Source organism: Barbus barbus (genome assembly GCF_936440315.1).
Source record: "Barbus barbus genome assembly, chromosome: 11".
Lineage (NCBI taxonomy): Eukaryota > Metazoa > Chordata > Actinopteri > Cypriniformes > Cyprinidae > Barbus > Barbus barbus.
The window spans coordinates 22,178,086-22,197,879 of NC_136739.1; the positions used below are offsets into that span (position 1 = coordinate 22,178,086).

The 19,794-nt window shown below is 37.7% G+C and overlaps 2 protein-coding genes across 2 annotated transcripts; one reads left to right on the top strand and one right to left on the bottom strand.

Annotated features, from left to right (window-relative positions):
• The first annotated feature begins 234 nt into the window (after window positions 1-234).
• Window positions 235-11,850, top strand: LOC306877288 (coiled-coil domain-containing protein 80-like). The gene is made up of 7 exons (XM_079428966.1): window positions 235-2,408; window positions 2,502-2,658; window positions 7,356-7,492; window positions 8,269-8,420; window positions 8,514-8,617; window positions 9,229-9,312; window positions 11,151-11,850. The coding sequence occupies exons 1-7, from the start codon at window positions 774-776 to the stop codon at window positions 11,468-11,470; spliced, it is 2,589 nt and encodes an 862-aa protein (XP_079285092.1). The 5' UTR covers window positions 235-773; the 3' UTR covers window positions 11,471-11,850.
• Window positions 11,851-13,564: 1,714 nt separating this feature from the next.
• Window positions 13,565-18,470, bottom strand: LOC306877289 (UDP-sugar transporter protein SLC35A5). Its single transcript, XM_079428967.1, has 6 exons — window positions 17,635-18,470; window positions 17,412-17,510; window positions 17,121-17,254; window positions 16,498-16,565; window positions 15,649-16,417; window positions 13,565-13,761 (listed from the first exon to the last, which is right to left on the bottom strand). The coding sequence occupies exons 1-6, from the start codon at window positions 17,783-17,785 to the stop codon at window positions 13,693-13,695; spliced, it is 1,290 nt and encodes a 429-aa protein (XP_079285093.1). The 5' UTR covers window positions 17,786-18,470; the 3' UTR covers window positions 13,565-13,692.
• Window positions 18,471-19,794: the final 1,324 nt, after the last annotated feature.

The window sequence follows — 19,794 nt, forward strand, 5'->3', positions numbered from 1 at the left end:
TTAGAGCAGTGAAAAAAGAAAATACTATTTTGATCGTTTTAGAAACAACATGTTGTCTTTATGATATCACTTGCTATATTTGTTATTCGTAAATATTGCAACCTTTATAATTATGAGACGGGTCTTGAAAGGATTTGCCTGTTTTAAATTTACGGTTCAATCTGATTGCAGGAGTAAATCTCCGCGCACTGGCACCCCTCAGCTCATGTGCGCTCGTCAGAGGATACGGAGGCTGCTGTGCTGTTACTTTCTGACATGTCTGGGAAAGCTTCCAGTTATAAGGAGGCGCACAGAGTATTTACCAAACTTTTGGAAGTATTTATGACTTTTTCTCGACGTGCGTTATGGTGAAGTGGCGCGTGTCAAACTTCTCGAGACTGACTGAAGACCGGAGCGTTACTTCTTGGCATCTATTTTCATCTGATTAAGGGATTATATGCATTTTAATACAGGAATGATGAGATGAGAAAATCTGGCGCTGGGTAGCAGGAAATACCTATTTGCATTTATACAGCTAGATCTCGCGTTCAAGAAATGTTTCCTAAACGCACTTACAGGTAAAACTACGGTCGATCCAACTTGACCGATTTTGTCTTTTTGTTAAAGAAAATTATTTTCTTTGTTAAGTACCCAAAGATGGTTTTAAATAACTTCAGCTTTGTTTTGCACTGAGCATCAGAATTATAAACACTTCTAGAAAATAAATAGGATCTTATGACGCTTTCCCGGATTGTATCTCTCTACTGACTTAAGTGTTGCTAAAGTTATCAAACATGAGGGGAAGGTACATGCTTGGTTTCGGTGTTTTGTGTCTGTTGACATGGGCTGTGTACGTGTCCGAGAGCAGCCCGACCGATAAACAAGCCAAACTCAGACAGATTTCCATAAGAGGAGCAAGACAAAACAAATCACGACAAGGTCAGATCATCAAAACCCGTTCTCATTGGATCAATGATAGACGCAAGCAGATGCAGGTAGATGAAGGTGAAAACGTTACCAGCAACGTCCAATCCAGAAGTGTCTTGACACAAAGACCAGCACAGGGTGAGTCTAAGAATCCAATCCAGCAAGATGATGGAACACCTGGAGCCAGGGCCAGAATATCCCGCATGCCAAGCAGCGCTGGTTCTCCAAATTTACTGGCGTCATTTGCAGGGAAAAACCGCCTGCTGGTTATTTCCGCACCGCACGACTCTGATGGTTACTACAGATTGATGATGAGTCTTCTCAAACCTAATGTTTACTGCGAATTGGCAGAGCGGCACGTGCATCAGATTGTCATGTTTCACCAGGAAGGGGAATTGGGTGGGAAAATCAGACGCATTACTAACGAAGGCAAGGTGATGGAAGAGCCTTTAGATACGACTATTATTCCCAGGCTCATGAACTTTCTTAAATTAGAAAAAGGAAAGTTTGGGATGGTCCTTCTTAAGAAGACACTTCAAGTAGAAGAGCGCTACCCATACCCTGTCAGACTGGAAGCGATGTACGAAGCTATCGACCGGTCGCCCATTCGCAAAATGGAGAAAGTTAGGCAGAAAGGCTTTGTCCCGAAGTGTAAAGGGGCTGGGGTGGAGGGTCAGGTGGTAGAGGGTGTCCCCAGCACTGACCCCCAAGTGGACCCGCCAATGGAGAGGAGAAAAGAGGTGCGGAAACCCATTAGAAGACCGGCTACAACAACTACTCCAGCACCAACTAGACCAACGACCACTACCAAAGCAACTACCACCACCACCACACGTATCCCAACTACAACTCGATCCACCACTACAACGACGACAACAACGCGGCCGACCACAACCACAACACGGACCACCACCACTCCAAGGACGACCAGAGCTCATACAACCCCACAATGGATCCCAGCCCACAAGACCACCACTGAGCCTTACTATTACAACCGTAGAGACAGATACCAGACAACCTCACCCACAGCACTTCCCGTCTACACCAAAGCTGACACAGCAAAATACAGGGACAACCACACAGATAAAAAAGAATATAACCACAAACATACCAGCATTGTACCTACACAACACAAACAGCCTAAAGTTAAGCCTACAAAGAAAAAAAATGGCCATAAGGAAATTAGCAATCCATATGAAGAGAAATATGATGTGGGTGAGCCCACTGATGTCTATCCTGAAGAGAAGGAGAAAGAAATTGTGCCTGCCAAGAAAGGCAAGGGCAGGGCAGATAAAAAGAAGAAAAAGGACAAGAAGGACAAGATGGAGAGGAGGGGGAAGGATGGAAAGGGTGGTAAGAAAAATGGAAAGAAAGAATCAAAGATCCATGAGAAAGAAGAGTATCAGAAACCAACAAAAAGACCTCCGCCACCACCCCCTCCGCCACCTAAAGGAACTCTGGCAACCTTTTTGGACTATTTTGAAAGCAAAAGGAGACTAATTGTGAGTAGCTTTGTAAGTAGTCTGATTAAGAAATGTGTATTTCTGTGTTGTATTATTATTTACTGTTCTTCTGTTTCAAACTCTTTACTTCAGTTGATCACCTCTCCAACAGAGGAGAACACCATGTATGTTCAGCAAAGGGATGAATACTTGGAGCATGTGTGTGAGATGGCCATCAGGAAGGTCTCCATCATCACCATCTTCGGCACGCTTACAAACAGCACCATGAAAATAGATCATTACCAACTTGGTAAGCCACATTCATGGAAATGATGGTATATGTTATGTAACAATATTATGATATATTGTTGTTGGAAAGAATATATATGTGCAGTAAATCAAATATATATTATAACCACAAAATAGCATTTAAAAAACTTTAAAAATGATAGGAGAATTTATTCATTGATACCTGCTTTTTTCCTGTTATCTTTTCCTATTGTTTTGCTTTCCTCATTCTTAAACAACCACTGCTGAATATCCATGTCCTGTTTTGACATATGGAATTTAAACTCAGGTTTTGGAAGTTCCGGTCAAAGCATTCCATCCATTCCCAATAAGCCAAATTGAACTCAGGCCACCCATCATAAAATCCTGCAACGTTCATGAAAAAGAACAACTGTTTCCTGTTCTTTGAGAGCTTTACTAGTTGTGACATGGAACTATGAATGATTAGGCTAAAGATGGATCTGATAAACTCAAGCCATTTTCCTATGCTGGAGATTGAGGGCTTTTAATATGCCAAACAAAAAGCGCCTTTTATCCAGCAGTTGGCTCTCACTTGTAAGTTAGGGAAGCACTTTTCCAGATTATGACCTCATATGACACAGAACCTCACAGCAAAGGAACTTGAAGTTTGGTCTGGGAATGGAGTGAATGGTACTTGTTCAAGTGTCACGGAATGCTGCTAGATGAATCAAATGGAAGAGTGCAAAGAGTCTGCCCTGGCACGTTATTCTCTCTAGTTCGTTATCCAAGACATGGGAAAATGTCTGTTTCCTTTGTAGATAATATTCTGATTGAAGAGTTTTAGCTCAGAAACAGCAGTCAGTTCTTGACAGATGAGACAGATTTGCAGGGTGGGTAGATTGGTAAAGCATAAAATAATCTACATTCTTACAATTTCTTCATTGTCAGTGTTATTGTGAAACTGCTCCAAAAGCAGGGAAGCCTATGGCTTGAATTAAAAAACATTGAGTATTGTTGGATTCATTCAAATAGCTCACTCCCTCAGACATGATAAGATAATTAAGACCAGATTTTTACCTGAAATTTAGCTTTGAATGCTTCCTACCTATCTGTTTTTACCAGGGTTGTGTGCCATTTAGAATTAATAATGCCATTTAAAGAGGTTTAAAGGCCTTACAGATACATTATATGGACAAAAGTATTGGGGCACCCCATTCTAAAGAACAGGTTTGACTACTTTAGTCATTTCCATGAGCACAAATGTCAAAGCATATAATGATATTCTAGGGAATTGTGTACTTCTAATTTTATAGCAACAGTTTGGACAGGACCCTTCTCTATTCTAACATGACAGTGCACAGTGGGGCAAATAAGTATTTGATACACTGCCGATTTTTCAAGTTTTTCCACTTACAAAGAATGGAGAGATCTGTAATTTTCATTGTAGGTACATCTCAACTGTGAGAGACAGAATATTTAAAAAAAATCCAGAAAATCACATTGTATGATTTTTAAATATTTAACTTCCATTTTATTGCATGAAATAAGTATTTGATCACCTACCAACCAGCAAGAATTCTGGCTCTCACAGACCTGTTAGTTTGTCTTTAAGAAGCCCTCCTATCCTCCACTCATTACCTGTATTAATTGCACCTGTTTGAACTCATTACCTGTATAAAGACACCTGTTCACACACTCAATCGATCAGACTCCAACTTCTCCACTATGGGCAAGACCAAAGATCTGTCTGAGGACACTAGGGACACAATTGTAGACCTGCACAAGGCTGGGATGGGCTACAGGACAATAGGCAAACAGCTTGGTGAGAAAGCAACAACTGTTGGCGCAATTATTAGAAAATGGAAGAAATTCAAGATGACTGTCAATCTCCCTCGGACTGGGGCTTCATGCAAGATCTCGCCTCGTGGAGTATCAATGATCCTGAGAAAGGTGAGGGATCAGCCTAGAACTACACAGAAGGACCTGGTCAATGGCCTGAAGAGAGCTGGGACCACAGTCTCAACGGTTACCATTGGTAACACACTACACCGTCATGGATTAAAATCCTGCAGCGTGCGCACGGTCCTCCTGCTCAAGCCAGCGCATGTCCAGGCCCGTCTGAAGTTTGCCAAAGACCATCTGGATGATGCATGGGAGAAGGTCATGTGGTCAGATGAGATCAAAATATAACTTTTTGGTATAAACTCCACTCGCCGTGTTTGGAGGAAGAAGGATGAGTACAATCCCAAGAACACCATCCCAACCGTGAAGCATGGGGGTGGAAACATCATGCTTTGGGGGTGCTTTTCTGCAAAGGGCAAAGGACGACTGCATCGTATTGAGGGGAGGAATGGCAACTACGGAGTGGCTCCGTAAGAAGCATTTCAAGGTCCTGGAGTGGCCTAGCCAGTCTCCAGACCTGAACCCAATAGAAAATCTATGGAGGGAGCTGACACTCTGTGTTGCCCAGCGACAGCCCCAAAACCTGAGAGATCTGGAGAAGACCTGTATGGAGGAGTGGGCCAAAATCCCTGCTGCAGTGTGTGCAAACCTGGTCAAGAACTACAGGAAACGTCTGACCTCTGTAATTGTAAACAAAAGTTCTATTTTTCTATTTTATCAAATACTTATTTCATGCAATAAAATGGAAATTATTCAAAAAATCATACAATGTGATTTTCTGGATTTTTTTTTATATTCTGTCTCTCACAGTTGAGGTGTACCTACGATGAAAATTACAGATCTCTCCATTCTTTGTAAGTGGGAAAACTTGAAAAATCAGCAGTGTATCAAATACTTATTTGCCCCACTGTATAAGACAAGGTTCAAAAAGAAATGATTGATTCAGTCAGTGTGGAAGAACTTGACTGGTCTGCAGAAAGCCAAGTCCTAATCCCAGCTGAACACCTCTGGTGTGACTTTAAATGCAGACCTTGAGCCAAAAACTCATCACCAAACACCAATGACTTGTACATTTGGTTAGAGTCATTTTAGACACTTCCAAAACCGATGGAACAGAGATGGAAATAAAAGAAGCGGTGTCCAAATACTTTTGTCCATACAGTTTATGTAAAAGTCATTTGATGTTTGGTGATGAGTTTTTGGCTCAAGGTCTGCATTTACATACACATACACTGACTGAATCAATCATTTCTTTTTTTAACCTTGCCTTATACACAGAGGTACTGTTATAGTAGAATAGAAAAGGGTCCTGTCCAAACTGTTGCTATAAAATTAGAAGCACACAATTCCCTAGAATATCATTATAAGCTTAAACATTAAGATTTGTACTCATGGAAATCAAAGTAGTCAACCCTGTTCATTAGAAGGGGGTGTCCCAATACTTTTGTCCATACAGTGTAGCTAGATAGACAGATAGTTCCAGCTCAAATCATCAATTGAAAGCAAGCTTATTATTTAGTTCACATTTTTACGCAACCCTGGTTGTCACTTGTTAATTTACCAGACATCACACAGTTAGATTCTAGAAGTGTTAAGACAAAATGTTGTGAAAGGGTAACAATAACATCATCATCATCCAGACTACCTCTGAATGAGTCGGTGCTTTGACTGTTATTCCATATACTCATCAGTCTGGTCTGCGTCACATAGTTCTCTGTGAGGGGTCCCTTTCACTGCCGCAGGATGGAAAAATGGAAGCAAAAAGGTGCTCATAAACATCTCTCTCTTAAAGGCAGCTAAGAGAACACATAAGGCTGTCTACGAAGGCATATATCAGCCTGGCACGTTCTGAGCATTTATAGCCTGCCAGCTCACTGTGACTGGTTCTAGTGCAGCATCAGAGGTACTAGAAAAGGAAACATGACTGACTGTATGATCAGTGGTTCCTAAACCACAATTAAAGGTCCTGTGCTGTGGCTATGGTTGGCATATATAATTAGGAACGTTGCTGAGGATAAACCTAATCTCTCATTTTCCGTTTGTAATGCTTATGATGTAACTCCGCAGAGAGGGAATTTCATTTTAACATTATTATTTAGAAATTGTATTTATTTGTTTTATATTCAGATTCCTAGTTGTTGTTTATATAGTGCTAGTCAAGTAGTGCATGTGCCTAAAGCCGCCTCATTATATATTCTGGCCTTGTGAGATAAATAAAGATCATATTTAAAGAAAACCACATGTTTAGAGGGAGAAAAAGCATTTTGCCTCCACTTTGATTGTTTTTTTTTAATTGTAGTTCATCTCCCGTGCTGAAAGTGGAGTGCCTTAAATTGTCTGTTTTGTTGTCCACTGGAAATCAGAGTGAGAAATTCTTTGGATTTTGTGGAAAGGAAAACAAATACTTTGGGTTGGCCGCGTCCTCCCATGCTGTCTCACGCACCCACAGAGTTTCCACTGAGCAAAGAGGGTCTTTCATATGAGTTGCTCTGTTTTTATCTGTCTCTTGTATAGCAAAAGGAAGCCATGTTCCCAGAATAGGCACACAGAGCTGCCATCCCTAAGGCCCTGCAGCGCTTCATTAAAAGACTGCATGTCTGGTGATTTTCCATTTAGACAAACAGCAGAACAGCATTGAGCTCCTCATATAGCCGAGGGCCTCAGTGTCCCGAGTTCTACCAGCGTTGACCCCACCAGAGGGGTCGCTCCGTGTACTGCATGTTATGAAAGACACGCGTGTCTCTTTGAACTGCAGTCAAAACAAAACTAGCAGACTGTGGAGCAATCTGTAATCTTCTGTATTTATCTCTCTGGTTGGTTGATCAGTCTATGGGATTTTGTGTGGCGTCTTTGCAGAGAATGACAAGCCCATGAAAGGTCTGAAACAGGAGGATTTGGAGAACCAGGATCTCATCACAGAGCTGAGGAAAGAGTACGGAATGACCTACAGCGATTTCTACATGGTCCTCACAGATCTGGACATGAAAGCCAAGGTAAAAGACCCGTAACTTGGCACATATTACATTTTCACCACTTTAAAGCGCTCTTCTTCCCCAGTACTTTTCAGGGGTATGTGAGGTGTGCCAGTGCAAAGCTGAGTCCTGTTTGCAGACAGCTGGAATAAACAAAGAAGCCACTGTGCAGTCAGGCGGTGGATAGACAGTAAAATCTACTGAAAATCCTCAGAACCGTAGTCAGACACCCACAAATACTGGGTTAATTCTGGGCATGTAGTGTTTGAACTGAATTGTGAGGGCTGAATGTTGATGTAACTGACTATGTTAATAAATAAACTGCCCACAAATAAACACAAATCATCACCGTCCCTGTAATTGAGTCTTAGTCTTTGATTTAAGAACATGTTTTAACATCCATAGTAATTTAATTATGTATGCCTTCATTAACTGGGTTTAATGTAATGGTCGCTATATATTAAATAAAATTCATAGCAAATGTAGCATTTACACTAAATTCAAGTGTTGAACTTACATAATGAAATAAGATGATAAAAATGTAATTCAAAAGAATAATATTAAAAAATACAATGGCCAAAGTCAAAAGAATGCGATACTGGACATTGTTTTTTTGGGTTACATTCTTGCTTGAACAGCATATTTGTTGTGGTTTGCAGAAAAATGTCAAGAATTCTTCACAGCTCTGTCGATTTGACACATCATGTTGGGTTCAGATTCTTGGCTGCTCAAAACCTATTGAGAAAACCCTTTACTTGGTTTCTAACACTCTGTTTCATGTATCTTTTTATTTCCAGCAATATTATGAGGTGCCAATTGCGATGAAGGCTGTGTTTGATTATATCGACACGTTTTCATCACGCATCAGAGAGATGGAACAACAGAAACGTGATGGGGTGACGTGTAAAAAAGAAGACAAGCCAAGATCATTGGAGAACTTCCTTTCCAGGTAGTTCATAAGCGTTTTCTATTGAAAAGATTAATTTCTGGGAATCTTACAAGTAATGTACAGTTCTAATGATTTTGGGCTACTCAATTTTAGGTTCCGCTGGAGACGCAGGTTGTTTGTCATATCTGCACCAAATGATGAGGAATGGGCCTATCAGCAACAGCTCTATGCACTAAACAGCCAAGCGTGCAACCTGGGTGAGAATAACAATAACTAAACCTTCAGAATTTAAATAAAAATGCCAGATTATTGCACATAAATACACATTGCATTATTGGGGAGGATTTTGACTACAGATGGACCTTTTTATTCCAGAGGGTTTTGCATATGTTTCTTTCTTGCGTCTCAAGTTTGCCAAGATAATATCTCACATTGATTTTCTGTTGTCACTCTGTGAAGATTGAAACCAGATCATTGTTACTGTAGTTCAGACTAAGCCAGCTCTCATAAACTCCATTGAGTTATGGATTTGGAATTTTTCTTGGTATTATTCCCAAGAACAATGTGTAATTGTGATAATACTTGCATTCAGAAATGTTTCCCAGAAAATAAGCTTGACACAACAGCAGTTAATGTTTGCCATTTTGTCTCTTTCCCAGAAATCCTGACAAACACATAACTTATGCAATTAACTAACTATTCAGCATTGCAGCAAGCTCTTTAATGGCCCCTTCATTTTTAAATGATATAGCTTTGCATAGAGTATGTGAACTTTATTGACATTCAAATAGAATATTGTTTTAGGGGACACATTCAAAAACTGTGGTGTTCAGATTTTAGAAAAAATTCTTTCTGTGTTGATTTGCAGGTCTTCGCCATGTATCATTACTGAAGCTGGTGGGGACAGAGCTGATAGACATGGGAGGAGTGTTGGAGCTTTACCCCATCAATGGTAAGACTACTGATGTTGAAATACTAGCAAAAAAGAAAACCTACACTTCTGGGAAGTGAGACTTACCAGTAACTCCTAAAATGTGGTCTACACTTTGAGGTGCGAGAATACCTTTTAACAGGTATGCAAACACTTGTAGCAATGGTTAACAAATTCTTAAAGTCTAGATTAAAATATACCTCAAAACAGGCAGGTGTTTAGTTAGTGCGTTAAGGGTTAATCAGCACGTTATGTTAAATGTGGTGGTGTTGTGTTGACACTGGCTGCTTTTTTAGGTGTCAGTCAAAAGCAGCCAGTGGCCTTTGGTTTCAGGCCCCTCCCTGCATGAGTCAGCCTCTCCAGCTCCGGCGGGGCTCAGAAATGACTAAACAGTTCTCACAGAAATAATATTTTGCAGGACAGAAATGAAGAAGGACTCAGGTGTTTACGTATTTTGCATCATTGTTGAAACTTCAGACAGCGTTATGCTCACTGGCACCGAAGCTCCTGTGTGTTTTGAAAGGCTGCATCAGCAGTCTGTCTGATGCATTAAGATCAAAAAATGATTCTGTAAGCTGTATTTAGAGTGCTGACATTGAAGTCGTCTAGGCAGGACCCATATGTAAGATGAAAGCAAAGTCAATATCTGACAAAACATGCTGGTTTTATAAAAATAAATCTGGTTTCTATGAAAATGTTCTGTCTGAGATTTTTGCAATATTATTTATGTTAAAAAGCCCTTTATTTAAAGTCAGATGTGCATATATGAGTTTTGCTAAAGGATGGAAAGTTGGTGGACAGATAGAACGATACATTTTTATTTAATTATGTATTGATTTGCTTATTTTGACAGTTCAGAAGTTTCCTAAAAATCCAAGAATTTTTCCATGGTACCACTGCAGTAACCACCACTGATTTTTGACTGCATTACTTTGTCAATATTTAAATGCTTAGTGCCATAAAGAATATATATATTTTTTTAAAAAGACACTTTTGAACAGTTTTGTAAGACAATGATATTTTTATTCAGCAAGGGTGCATTTAATTGATCAAAAGTGAAAGTAAAGACATTTATAATGTTACAAATAATTTTTCATACCCGCTGTTCTTGGGAACCTTCTATTAATCAAACAAGTCTGAAAAAATGTATCACGGTTTCCACAAAAATATTATACACTGCAACTATTTTCAACATTGATAATAATAAGAAATGTTTCTTGAGCACCAAATCAGCATATTAGAATGGATTCTGAATAAATTGTACTTTGTAAAAAAAAAAACAGTTTTTAATTACAATAATATTTTACAATATTACTGTTTATTACTGTACTTTTAACATAAAACAATCTCACCGACCCCTAACTTTTGAACAGTAACTATTTAACTATATACTAACTTTAACTATCAAGCTTGACAAGGCCAGTGTAAGTGGAAACAAAATGAAATGCTTACAAAAAAACTCCCTTAAAGATGGCAGAGGTTTCAACTGGGTTGAAAACAGGACAAAAACTAATTCAGTATTCTCTTAGAAAGTGCATAAAGCACTTCAGAAAAAGAAAACTGTGAACAGTGAAAGCAAGATTTTTTTTTATTTCAGTAAAAGCAAAATTTAGGTATAATTATGTTTTATATAACCCATTAAATTGCAGTGATGATGAATGGTGACATACACATCGGCTCAGCTAAAACAAACTGGTGCTCTGAACTCAAATCTTTCAAATAATGTGAAGTTCAGTATCCTGTTAATCACTGCCAAGTCATTTTTGGTAAATAAATGGCACAATTACCTGTATATCCACCATATGTTGTTTATGTGCAGCTGCACACCTGATTTCTGCACCCACTTTTATGTGTTTCAGGAAGTGCAACGGTGGAGCGCGAGGGCATATCTGCCTCTCTAGTGAGGGACATTAGAAACTATTTCCAGATCAGCCCAGAGTACTTCTCCATGCTGCTGGTGGGAAAAGACGGAAATGTCAAGTCCTGGTACCCGTCCCCCATGTGGTCCATGGCCATCATCTATGACTTGATCGACTCCATGCAGCTCCGCAGACAGGAAATGGCTATCCAGCAGTCTCTAGGCATGCGCTGCCCAGAGGATGAGTACGGTGGCTATGGCTACCACCATGGCTATCATGAGGGGTACCAGGATGGCTATCATCAGGGTTATGGCTATTAGGGTTTACACTTACACATAAGACAGTGTCAGGGTAAGAGTAATAACTGAAAACTTCCCTTTTAACTGGTGTTACATTTATCGTATAGAGCTGTTCATTTTTAAAGATGCATCTCCTCTGCTATAAATCTGTCTCTTGTTGGTGTATATCGTTTCACATCTATGGACAATCTTTTGTAGATAAAAATGTTAACAAAACATTTGTGTTTATTGGATGTCTTCTCTATAAGAAGTGATCGTTTTTAAAGGTCACACCCTGCTTTTTCTTGTTAAACAATGTTTTGATATTGTTACTCTATTTTTAAAGAGCACTGTCGCTGTATGTTTTATTTATAAACGTATAAATTGTACTTTAATTTCAATAAAAATACATTGCTATCATGGCTTTAGACTATTTTTTTAACTGAACTTTTGTAGAATATAAATGAGATTTAATTTTAAGTGCTTCCATTATATGATCTTTGAGGGGTATTTCCACCCTAATTTTATAAAGGCACACAAATATAGGCATATCAAATATCTCCTTAACCCTCTACTGCATGTATTTTGGTGGTACATGATAAAAAATTATTCCACATCATTTTTTGGTTTATTTGGGAACATTTTATTGATAAAACATTTTTTGACCACCCCCACCATCCCAAAATATTTTTTCAGAATTACAGAGGAAATTCTACTTTCACATATCATAAGACAATGGCCAGAGAACAATTCAAAATCACAAATCTGTCAAAAAATCATTATATGAAAAGGGAAAAACACTTTAAACACATTGATATATTGCATTTAATTCAGACGTAGATTTGTGTTGTGGTGCGAGGCTGGGAAACTCCAGTCCTGAAGGGCCACTGTCCTGCAGAGTTTAGCTCCAACCCTAATTAAACACACCTGCCTGTAGCTTTCTAGTGATCTTAAAATACATTCATTAGCTTGTTCTGATGTGTTTGATTAGGGTTGGAGCTAACTCTACAGGACAGTGGCCCTCCAGGACCGAAGTTTCCCAGCCCTGATGTAGTGTGTCGTGTCATCATGTACTTCATGGAATGAGATTTTACTCCATGTTAAACTTCAAAGAAGCAGTTCTCTGCTGTGAAACAGGTACACTTTTTGCACATCACTTTGGGTGTTCCTTTGCACCCAGGAACCTTGCATCTTCCCTTTTTGTCTCACATAATGGGAAATCCTGGTTAGGGATGGGAGCTGTGGACCCCTGCCTCCTTACCCATTATTGCGCAACGTTTTCTGAACATGCAAAATAAAATAAAAAAATCATAAAACCTGACAAAAGTCTTCTCTACACCGTCATACACACATTTTTTTATGTACAGTTCATGCCATTTTAAGTAAGATCACTAAAGCAAATAATCTTGCCGCCTTCTCACACCATGTGCTCCTGTGACCATGTGTAAAAACAGGCCGTCCCACCTTCAAATGGTGCTTGATAGTGACTCCCACTTATCCCACTGTTCTTTGATACTTTTCAAACATTTTAATTGGTTGCAATCATTTTAAAAAAACATGCACTTAACAAGGGGCATAAGAAAAACTTTCCTATGCAGTAGAGGGTTAAGCACTATGTCAGATGATGTAGTTATTATTTTCTTTGCATTGCTCCCTCTGCTGGTCAGTAATATATTAGCAGTTTCCACAAAATAGCAGTATTATTAATTTAAATAAAAACTGTACAAATATTTTATCATGTAGGATTAAAATACGGATGTTTATTATTGCACAAATCCAAGTATTGTTTTGGGCATATGCCAACAAATACAACACATTATGCACAATATGGCTCAAGCATTGAAACAATTATATATATATATTTATATATATATAAATATATATATATATATAAAAATTTATATATTTATATATATATTCCCATTACAGAAGTACATTAAAATTTAAACAAGCTCCTCTTACCTTAATACCTGCACTGTCACTTAATGTCTTTCAGTCAACTACAATATGAAGGAACCAAGAATAATCCAAACAATAAATATGAAAGTAACACTTTCACAAACCCTCATGATGTTGATACATGCTCGTGTTTACACAGTTTGTAAGAGAAGAAAATAAACAACTCTTTGAACCCTTTGCATGTCACGCAGACATTCCATGTAACTGAAACAATTATCATTCATTATAATACATGTACATAATACATATACAGGCTGATTCCAGAATATTTACATAATAATTAGAGAGAAGGGTTCAAAACAGACTCAGAAAGATTCTTCTTCAGATTCACTCTCTGTGTTAGCCTTGGTTAGTCTCTCCAACTCCTCCCCATCCTAAAATAAAAACATGAAACACAATCATGAACTACCACATACATTCTTTTCAGACCACTGCAGTTATACAGAAAAACATGACAGCTTTTAGTGACTATAGATATATCTTTATAGATAGATAATTGGTGGTACTATCCAATGAAGAAGGTTCGTACAAGTTCTGGAATTTATTTGTAGGGACTGTTCATACAGAAGACAACCTTGCATTTTAAAAACGTGTGAGGCAGCAGATTGGAAAAAGAATGCAGGCCATCAAAACATTGATAAAGCATTTTTAAATGTTAAAAATGTACTCAAGCAAGACACAGAAAGACAGAATAGCAACAGAATAGTTAAACACACTGCTTCGGATAAAATCTCTAAAATGTATTCAAGATTGTCTCCAAAGTGTTTACAGATTAATTGAATTTTCTAAAAGAACTTAGTCCAGTATCTCTTAAACATATTTTATTACTTTGTGCTGGTTTATGGCATGAGGAGCAACTCAATAAAAATAAAAATATAAGTGGATCTTATATCTGATACTAAGAACTAGTGCTGTCAAACGATTAATCGCATCCAAAAATACACACATTCAGTATATAGAAAATATTTACATGTATATACATTTATAATTATTATATTTTACATTATATATAAATATATATTTCATATATAAACATAACATTTTTCGTAAATATATACATGCATGTGTTTGTATTTATATATACATAATTATACACAGTACACACACACACATATATATGTATATATATATATATATATATATATATATATATTATTATCCATATTACATATATTATGTAAGCAGAAACTTTTATTTTGGATGCGATTAATCGTTTGACAGCACTACTAAGAACTTGTGTCATTCTGGATTGTCCTATTCTGCATTGTTTGTTTATGAACTGAGATCTTATTCCAGTGATTATTTATTCATAAGTATGCAACTTTTACTCACATTAGGGTTAATTTCATACAGTTTGTTGTTGGTACACTGATCCCATTCATTTTGCCATTTGTTGATTATGTACAATTATATACAATTTGGATAAGATTTTTTACAAGTGCTGGGTGATTCACTTGTAAGGGATGCAAGACATGACTTTAAGTTTGTTATCATCAGGAAATTATTTTTATGGTCTAATGCTTAGATGATAGCATTGACTTCAGTGGTTAACCCTAAACTCTGACTGTGAATTCTGCTTCCATGTATATGATGATTAAGGACAAATTTATGCGGCTGACATTGGTTCTCCAGACTTTGATCCATCTGTATTATAGGCATGCATAAAAAAGCCTCAATAAACTCCTAATTTACTGCTTAATAGTTAATTAAGGTAGTTGTAAAATTTAGGTATTGGGTAGGATTAGGGATGTAGAATATGGTCATGCAGAATGTGCTTTATAAGTACTAATTAACAGCTAATAATAATATGTTAATAGGAATGCTTATAAGCAACTGGTTAATAGTCAGAATTGGTCCCTATACAAGTGTTACCAAAGTTTTCAAAAAAAAGTTGAAGCGAACTTTATTCCCATTCTACTGTCTCACAAGGGTTCTATAATAGTTCTATAAAAAGTGCCAACATGCCACTAATGGAATTTCCTGCTGTATAATATATCTGATCTAAATAATGCAATAATCTAAGGTAGGGCTTTGCTTCTCCAAATTGTGTTTTCATTATAGAGAATTCAGGTTTCTTATTCATGCTTCCTTAATTGGGTTATAGTTTGCCAGACCTCCTCTACAAAGAACTCCTTGTTTAAACTGTCAGAGTGTACTTCAAAAATGAAGGTGGAAACGAATAACTCATATGGAATAATTGATCAGCTGAGATACAAAGGGACATTTTTAAATCTTTCAGAATCTTTCAAAATTACTCTTACCCCTCTTGACCTCTCAAACACCTCACCATTGATGACCCTGAGCCTCTCCTGCTGTAATGCGTACTCTGGATCCTTCAGTTTGCTGCTGTGGTAAATAAAGATGACTAGCAGTACTACAGGCGCCTGCAGGAAGAAATCCATCGATGGACGAAAGTCAAACAGGAAGAGAGAGAGCGCAGTGACGATGACTGTGGTGATCTGGCCTGTAAGCACGTGGAACATGTTATCACGGAACTTGAGAATGAAGGCCACCGACAGGCCTAGGGCAGCTGTGACAAAGACCAGTGCGATGGAGAAGACATTGTGTCCGTAGAGGAGGCCGCAGTGTAGCGTCAGTTCACGGTAGTCAGAGTGCAGAAGCAGCGTGAGGCTGTTGAAGATCAAACCGAACATGTACAGCTTGCTGTTCTGGATGAAGATGCTCTCCACCAGCTGCTCCCCCTCCTTGAGGATCTTCTCATTGTATATGTTGGCCAGTGCAGAGATGAAGCATTGCAGCAGCAGCAGGACGTAACCCAGGCCGAAGCTGTTCAGCTTGTGGATGAGCTGGCTGTCCCACAGCTCACGGTTCCAGTATGTTTCATTATAGTTCTGATGCTCCGGCTCGGGATGGGCGTATTTTAGGCAGCTGTTGGAAGGGGTGGAAATGTGGGCTGGGTGGATGCCATGTACAGCAATGGCATGCTGGTCACCACTGCCAGTCGTCAACGACACAATGGACAGGAACAAAATGATCAAAGATGCCCACTGCACCCAAGACAGGCGCCTCCTGCAGGTCAAAAGATGGAAAGTCAGTACCAGTTAAAAAATAAAAAAAAACAATTATCAAGAAATGACGGAAATACTTACTTCAGAACAAAACGGAATAGAATGGCTGTTGTAAAAATTACAATGTTGGAAAACATAACTGCCATGGCCTATTAAACATGAGAAAAATATGAATGTAGTTATTCATAAGTTTGGGGTCAATATTATTTTTTCTTTGAAGTAAATTAAATGATTTTACTCTGAAAGTTATACATGCATTTATAATGTTACAAAAGGCATCTATTTCAAATAAATTAACTTTCTATTCATCAAAAAATGTATTATGATTTCCACAAATTTTTTTAAGCTGCACAACTGTTTTTAACATTATTATTATTAACATTGAGCACCAAATCAGCATATTACAATGATTTGTGAATGATCATGTGACACTGAAGACTATAATGGTTGCTGAAAATTCAACTTTGCTTTGCCATCACAGAAATAAATAAACCTGTTATTTTAAATTGTTATAATATTTCACTGTATTTTTAATGAAGCAAATGCAAAATACGATCTTGCAAATCCCAATTCATTGAAAGCTTATAAATACATCTATTTAACATATACATTTGTTTATTTTTTTTATAAAATAGTTAATGCAAAGAGTTACTTTCCCCACTAATATTTATCCATAACTATCAACTTTTAATAATTCAACGTACAGGTTGCAGATAAGTCATCACATAGAAGATTATGAGGTTATCAAGGAAGTAGAGGAATGCGGGAACGGACCATTTCAGGTAGCTGAGAAAAGAGGCACCAGATGAACACCCCAAATCTTTATAAGAGTGGCCCTCTGGAAAACAAAAGCAATGGTTGTAGTCCAATAACAATTAACATGTACCGTAAGCTAAAATTCCAACATATATCACAATTCAACCGACTGTATATTCACTAGAATGTTAATGAGTATGGTTTGAGAAAGTAATTTTGGCACAATGAATCTGACTCACCTCGAATGACCACCCGTACTGACATCACTAAACAAAAAAATAGTTTGATGGCCTCTGCCATTAAATTCACAGATGCAGGAAGAAAGTCATATTTGTTTTCTGTAGGTAAGAAAAATAAAATAGTTCTTTCAACAATATTTAAAAGGCACATTGCAAAAAGTAGACTATTAGTGGTAAGGAATCATACGTCAATGTGCTCTATGGTGGTGTAATATTATGTTACCTTCATTGGCCGAGAATTTTAGTAATAGGATGCGACTGGTTCCCAAGGTGACAAAACCCAGACCCAGAACCAAAGTGTAGGCTGAAGATCTTGAGCACAGCCGTGAACAAGGACAGCAGCAACGGCATAAAGAAGAGGAGGATGGGGCCATTATGGAAAGCGTGAGCTCTTCATAGGAGAACAAACAGGATCACTGAGAAAACATCAGACAATCATATCAATCACAACACAGAAGCACCAATAAAAGTTTTCACGAAATAAGAAATCAAACAATAAATCGGTCTCTCCAGCACTTTCACTCCTCAAAGTTCACTGTCAAGACGTGCCACCTTCTGTATCCAGCGCTTTGTCGTCAACATGATTCACAAGCACAAATGATGAGCCATCCAACAAAACATGCAGACATGAAGTCCTGGAATGTGGGATGACTATTGTGTTTCAGTGTTTACAGACAGTTCAGAGGAAGGAACATGAACATTCTGTCTTTTGTGAAGGCAGTGACATTGTTTTCAATATTACATCTTTTAGTCCAGCACTGTTTAAACATCAAATTACAAAAAAAGAAATGGTCTAAATACATTCTGAATGTAAAAGAAACACTGATGCTAAATAATTAGCAACCACTAGAAAGCAAAATGATTATAAGATTTACAGTGGTGTGGTTCATCACAGTAATTGTGGAATTCAGCGTGATTGTTATGATGTTCCGATGCTATAAAAAAGAATAAAAAAGAAGTGCATAATCCAGTTCAACGACAGAATATTCACAAAGTATCTATTATAATGTGGATGTGGCTATGTCCCTATGTTCTCACTCGTACTAACAACCCGTCCACAGCTTCCGCGTCTTTGCGCATGCGTATAATGAAGCTACTTCTTCGTTTGCTAGAGCTGTTGAGAAACAGTTCAAAACACTCGATCTGTCACGTGCAAGGAAAATTGAGCAGTTTTGTATGTTTATTCAGAGTCAGCTTCATCTGAAGTCCTCTCAAGGCATGGGTCAACTGAAGACTATTTTTTTGTTGTCTGTTGGATAAGGAATAAACTGTTTGAATGTGTGCAGAAGAACAAACAGTGTAAAGTTAGCCTAAAAGATTTAAGCATGTTTTTTTTTTTTTGTTTTTTTTACTTTAGGGTTAGGGTTGTAAATAGGCTATAGTATTTTTTATAGTATATGCTTATGTAGAGTGCTTTCTTTTCAAATGACAATGCCTAAATTAGCTGTTGTAAACATTTTCCAGTCACTAAGCCATTCAGTTGAAGGCATGCTGAATGTTTTACATTTTAAAGTGTGTTTCATGTTGTACAGTATGTAATGTTTAATGTTCATTTTATTGTTTTAACGTGTTTTCCATACTCTCTGTGTTTCTCGGCATCTGTCTGGAAAGTGTAATATGGATGGTTTGTTAGGAAATTCCAAGTTTAAGTCTTTTCCCAACAGACACTTCTAAGGGAAATGTGGTTATGAGTCATGTGCAATATTACATAAAGCTCAGTTTGTAATAACAAATATTGTTTTATTTATTTATTTATTATTTTTCATGTTATTATATGACGGGTGGTCATATAATAACACCCTTTGGTGTGAGAGACCCGGGTTCGAATCCACTGTGAGACACCAATGTGTCCCTGAGCAAGACACTTAACCCCTAGTTGCTCCAGAGGCGTGCGACCTCTGACATATATAGCAATTGTAAGTCGCTTTGGATAAAAGCGTCAGCTAAATGAATAAATGTAAATGTAACATGAAACACTTCTAAGTGTTAAACAAGGTCCAGACTGTACTTGTTTAATCTTCAAATGCACATACTTTTACTCACACAAACTTGTACACTGTAAACAAGCAATGTATGAAGAAACTATTCAAAGGAAATCATTGGGATTATGAGTAAATCCTTATGATAACATTTCTGTCTGGAGCAGAAAAGTGTAATGAGGACATTTCTTACAAACTGAAACTCATATTCATTTAATTCAGATTTCATGATAATTACAATTATTGTAATAGAATAACACCTCTTCATTTTGTGCAGATAGCCGTTAAATTGGCTGCATTTTGACACTAACTATCATTTGTTTCCAATGGATAGGATTGAACTGGCAAATATGTAAAGATGGTAACTTTGCTCACAATAATGAAAAGGTTTTACATGTTCAAAA

Coding starts and splice junctions, on each gene's coding strand:
- LOC306877288 (XM_079428966.1), top strand. CDS start 774: ATGAGGGGAAGGTACATGCTTGGTTTCGGTGTTTTGTGTCTGTTGACA. Junction 7,493..8,268: donor ATCTGGACATGAAAGCCAAG/GTAAAAGACCCG, acceptor TTTTATTTCCAG/CAATATTATGAGGTGCCAAT. Junction 9,313..11,150: donor GGAGCTTTACCCCATCAATG/GTAAGACTACTG, acceptor TATGTGTTTCAG/GAAGTGCAACGGTGGAGCGC.
- LOC306877289 (XM_079428967.1), bottom strand. CDS start 17,785: ATGGCCCCATCCTCCTCTTCTTTATGCCGTTGCTGCTGTCCTTGTTCA. Junction 17,511..17,634: donor AAAATTCTCGGCCAATGAAG/GTAACATAATAT, acceptor TCTTACCTACAG/AAAACAAATATGACTTTCTT. Junction 16,566..17,120: donor TGATGACTTATCTGCAACCT/GTACGTTGAATT, acceptor CATGTTTAATAG/GCCATGGCAGTTATGTTTTC.